A 5669-nucleotide genomic window follows, 5' to 3' on the forward strand; every position below is an offset into this window, starting at 1 on the left:
TCACCCTATTGAGTTAGTATGGACTCCCTCTGGCAGTCTTTCTCTTTGTAGAAGCGTCGAACTCATAGTGTCGGGATTTGAGCCTCGCCTTCGATCTCTATCACCTCATTGCTGAGGGTCTATACTCGGCTGCCTAGGGAGGACACTTATGGTACCATAATGGTTAGTTCTATGGGGGTGCTAGGTCTTGAGGCATGGTGCGATGGATGCATGCCAAATGTGGATTGTAGACCGTCCTCTCTAGCCTATGAGTGTGGCTATGTCGCCCATCGTGGAGGTGCATCCTGAAAAGAGGGAGGTGGAAGGGATCATCTGTGCCCTGGATGGGGTAAGGCTCGTCAATGATCTCCTTGATGTCTATCTCCTCATCTTACTCCTCTTGATAATCCACTTTTAGATCCTCTAAAGGGTCTTCGTCGTGAATTTCGCCTGGTTCTTCCTCGATCCAACCATTAGCTGCCATAGTGGTATAATAGGGGTCTCAATGGTGGAATCCCTCCATGACTGAGAAGAAAGGGTGTGTAAGGGCACAATATATGTGACTCTTAGTAACTAATCAGTGTAACTAAGTTGTTAGTGTAGATATTCAATTAGGTTGTGAAGTATTGATATGTAGATTACTTCAGTTTACTCGGTTGTCCCCTATGTCCATTCCTAGTTACATGTTGGTCAAACCTTGATCAAGTGTAGTTGATCGGCTACACTCCCTCATGATTTGAAAACATGTTATACTAGGTCTAGTGATAGTGTTCAACCTAAACTCTGAGGTTCTTGATTTGTTTCATTGTGACACTGACTTGGTTTTGTAAGTGTATACTTTTATAGAATAATTATTACTATATTCTAAACTATAATTGTATGTTACAATTTTTATTCAGAGGTATTAGTCCCCTTATCTATAGTTGCATTTTCTACATGGAAGAATATACTAAGTTCACTATAGACAATTTCTCTAATACCAATCTGTCACACCGCAAAAACAGATGGCGGAAACGTCCGAGGGTGGAACGAGAATACGGTATCACAACAATTGTATACATTGAAAACACAAGTACATAAACAACCATCATATCATATGAGTATAGAAGTTTCATGACCCAAATGTTACTTACACTACTAGAAAAACAGCCTTTTATGACGCGCAATCAATCACACGCGCTGATAGAGGACACACATTTGTGAGTGCCCTACAAATTCATGTCAGTTTTCTGGAATATGAAGCATAGAGGACACTCATTTTTGCATGCCCTGAAATTAGTGTGTAATAAAAAAACACGGAGGGCGCCTTAAATAAAATGTATGTCGTCTAACCATGCCGCTTTATAAATTTTAATAAAACGTGTGTTTCATCCTGAGGGGAAAATGAAATCCAAAAATTAAAAAGCCCGCTTTGTTTCCATCGGCCGAAAACCCTAGCTCATCGTCGTCGAAAACCCCCTTTCTTTCTTTCTTCTCTCTCGATTCTCAAACCTCCATTCACCTTCTGCCATCTACTGATTCTTCGACCCTTCCGAGTGTCTTCCATCGCCGTTGAATTCCAATGAAATACGACCGTTCGACCCTTCTGAATGTCTCCCACCGCCATCCTCTATTTTTGGTTATATACTTAACACCCTTCGTTGTCAGTTTGGAGTTCATACGATCTCTGTCTCCAACTTTGTATTTAGCCCTCTTTAATTTTGATGATAGAAAGGACACCATTGAGAATGTCAAAGAAAAGATCCAGGTTCTTATTTCTTCTTTATTCATACCTTTGATTTCAATTTTGATTCTTCTCGTATTCTCCTCTATAAAACCCTAACTGGAAAAGCGATATAGATATTAATCGTGATTTCCTTCTTCCTTCCTTGATCCCCAATTATACTCTCTAAGCATCTCAGGTACGCTCCGTTCCATCTCACTTATTTTCATTTTTTTTTATTGCTCAGGTGTGACATCCATCTCCCCTACTTTTCTGCTTCTTAATCCCGTTATGATAGTTTTTCACAGTCGCACACAACACCACACACACATCCACATGTTTACTATTTTTAGCATAAATTTAAGAGTAGGATTTTCCCGACCTAAATTATGGATTTAATGGGCTGCAATGGAGCTACATTAGTTAATGACTTATACAATATTATACTTCAAATTTTGAGCATAAAAAGTTACCTCATTGTTAACTCTGCCAGTTGGCACTGCATATCCACTTGGAGCTGAAGGCAGATTAAACTGTTCATTCAGATCAGGTTCATTATTAGATTGAAGATATGAAGGTACATCTTCACACTCAGTTTCTCGACCTATGTCTGCCTCCAAAGCATCAATTTCTAAAACATTTCTATAAAGTGAGGTTAACATTTAAAAAAGGAAATAATAATAATAAATTTGTGCTTACCACCCAAGAGATCGTCTTCATCAATATCATCTGGTACACAGTAACTTCTACCAAGAGATTCTTGTATCTCACTGCTTATATCCATCATGTCTATCATTACATCTTGCAAATTCTAAACATAAAAATAAGATTAAATGGTTTCTATTTATAAAGTATCAAAAGAAAATTTTATAATATTTATACTAACATCAATGTCTTGTAGCTTCACAGTTTTCATCATTCCTTTCAACTCTTTGTTTGCTGATTTCAAAGTTTTCATCTGCAAGATACAAAATTTAAAGATAAGTCTTTGATCCTATTTGAAGCAAATGCTTGATAATTGTGACACATACTGTTTGCTGATGTCAACAATATGGTTAACGAATTGATGTAATTGTGACATTATCTAGCTTTCTGTTTCTGGATAAGCTTAGTACCAATTGTAATTAGGAACAGTGTAGACCTTACTCTTCCATGGGTGAGTGAGTCGAGATTAGCAATATGGTTGAAGTTTTGCGTTCAAATTTTTGTCTTAATTAGTCCACTTGTATTAACCCAAAATATGTCGCAAGTGAGTGATCTTGAAAGCAATACAAAATCTGCAAATGAGAATTGTGTCCATATGCCTTTTTGTATATTCAAAAATAAAATAAAAAAGGGTTTTTTCTTGTATTCAAATTTCTTTCAAAATGAATGTATTTCATTCTCAGGTCTCCTATGGAGAGAGGTTGCCTTTAGGAGTTAAATAATTGGGAACATGTGATCTCTAGCCAAGTATGCAAGCAGAAGCAGCCAATCACACAAACATTGATTTGTCAATTGGGGGATCCTCTGATTGAAACGTGTAAGAGAGTTTCAGAACGGCTGAACACAATACACTCTCTCTTCTTTACTCTCTGCTCCACTATTGAATCTCTTCTCGCACTAAACGCACACTAATTGTTAGTTCTATGTTTCGATTAAGTACATTCACGAGAATCAGGTGATTTGTTTGTATGAAAGTACGACTTGATTTGGGTTTGATTAGGAGAAGAAAAGTATGAAGTCTTTGAATATTGGGTCTTTTACTAGTAAGGTTTCCGTTCATTCTCCGCCATTCCCAAATTCACCTTTTGTATTCGTATCAACAGGTATTTCATTTGCGATTTTTACTGGATTCAATGGTTTATCAACCTGTTTGCTCTCTAATTATTTATGAATTTGTTAATGTCTTTCATATGGGTTTTTGGTATTTCTAATTTCCTTAAATAATTCAGAAATATTGAGTTTTTCTTTTTAACATGTACAACAAATGTCCCCTTTTTCTTACTTGTCATGACAAGGCTGTGATTTAGCTATCAGTGATGTATGTAAATATAACCAGTAAGATACATTTTCAAGATTATATTATATGAAATGATATATATTAGGTTGAAATTGCTTTCTCTAATTAGTGTTTAGAACATACGTCCTTTTCTTTTTTGATGTGTTCTTGAATTAGGAGCTTAGAAGAATGGTGACACCAGAAAATGTATGTTTTCACTTTTCTTTAATCTTTATTCTTATCTTCCTTTTCTTTTATTTTGTTTTTTTGTGTGTGTTAGGTGTGTGCTTTTGAAAGCATACTAGCTGGAATGTACAGACTGAAACGTCTAGGAATCAGCATGACTCATCTGTCTTGTCTCTGCTCTGCAATGAATCAGCTCCTTGATGAAGCAATAGCTTTAGCTGCTGCTTCCCATATCAAGAGAGAATTAAAAGTAACTCCCTAGAATTTAAGCAGCAACTTTGTTGCTTGTACAAATCAGGTAAAAAAACCAAACAAGGACTTAATACTTAATTGTCTGCTGTTGATGGTCAAAGGATGTCTTTCTTGCAGCTTCAACAACAAACACGAGAAAAATACCAACAGATTTGGGATAGACAAGTTCAAAACCTGTCTGATGTTGATGGTGAAGAAAACGAAAGCGACATTAAAGCACATAGTGACCTTGATTCTTTTGCAGGGGATCTTGAGAACCTTCTAGATGCTAAAGAATGTGATTGTAACGACCATAAAATTCGAGCCAAATTAAAACATTTTAATTCATTCAAAAACCATTAAGTTCATACATCTTGTTTTCAAAATAGTTTAAACTTCAGAGTATTCCCCAGAACCATATCACATAAATCATAAAGCATGAGGAGCAGTATGATCATGCCTTCACCTTGCCACGATCTCCTGAAGTACCTGAAACAAAACACCGAATTGTAAGCCCGAAAGCTTAGTGAGTTACCCCCAAAATACCAACCACACAAAAACATACTCATAACATAGCACAAATAGAACAGCCATGTACATCAGGTCCACTGTGTGACTGGTCCGCCCGTACCGGGCATTCAGTCCACCTGGTCCACTCTCCAAGCCTCGGTACGTCTGGTCCACCCTCTTGGGGCCTCCAGCCTATCCGGAGCACTCGCTGGGCCTTCGGAATATCCGGTCCGCCCTGGGTATGTTAGCCTATAGCAAAAAGCAGAACCCGCCTCAACCCAACCCTCATCAAACAACCACGTACAAATAAAACAATTAATCACATAACAGAGCCTTAACCAGACAAACAGTCTAACATATCACATAACATATCAACATCGTAACTAGGATTCCGACCTAACCGGTCACTAGCATAACATTACCCTATGTACCGGGTACCGACCTTAACCATGTCACTAACATAACACCATCCTAAATACCAGGATGCAGATCTAGCAAGGCAATAACATAACAAACAATACCCGGGTCTAGAATGAACCTTGTTTTCCTTTCTAATTCTATACCTCACGCGCTGACAGGATACCGCATCCTTCAGCCCCCATAACCCATCAACCAAACATCTCATGCAACCACTTGTACCTGGTCAAATAAGCCTCGGCTTGGAATACCAGGCACGCCTATAACGGGTCGAGACTACTCCCAAGACATAATCTACACTCCTAATGCAATAGATTGTACAATCAATCCTTACCGTCTGATGCAAGAGATCCAAGGAAAATCGGACTCCACATTTACTTATGCCAAGTCGACCCACCTGCACTTACCGACGCTGGAATATTGTTGCCGACCTCTGCAACCAACTGACCCCAAGTGTCACACCCCAAAACCAGAACGGCGGAAACGTTCGGGGGTGGAGGACGTCATGTCAAGTATCACGAGATATGTATATGGTAAGCAAGTAATTAACAACCATTTCATTTAGAAAAAAAGTGTTTACAATGTATGTGTTCACAAAACATAGAAGTCATAAACAAATAGCAAAACAAGACTTGAAGCTATAATGCTCCATCTTCTGAAGTC

At 38.2% G+C, this 5669-nt stretch overlaps 1 protein-coding gene across 1 annotated transcript; it reads right to left on the reverse strand.

Annotated features, from left to right (window-relative positions):
* Positions 1-2068: 2068 nt before the first annotated feature.
* On the reverse strand, positions 2069-3675 carry LOC111893932 (vacuolar protein sorting-associated protein 60.2). The gene is made up of 7 exons (XM_023890009.2): positions 3669-3675; positions 3469-3543; positions 2915-2985; positions 2568-2639; positions 2381-2492; positions 2155-2312; positions 2069-2095 (listed from the first exon to the last, which is right to left on the reverse strand). The coding sequence occupies exons 1-7, from the start codon at positions 3673-3675 to the stop codon at positions 2069-2071; spliced, it is 522 nt and encodes a 173-aa protein (XP_023745777.2).
* Between the last annotated feature and the right edge of the window lie 1994 nt (positions 3676-5669).

The sequence above is a fragment of the Lactuca sativa genome, chromosome 3, assembly GCF_002870075.4.
Source record: "Lactuca sativa cultivar Salinas chromosome 3, Lsat_Salinas_v11, whole genome shotgun sequence".
Lineage (NCBI taxonomy): Eukaryota > Viridiplantae > Streptophyta > Magnoliopsida > Asterales > Asteraceae > Lactuca > Lactuca sativa.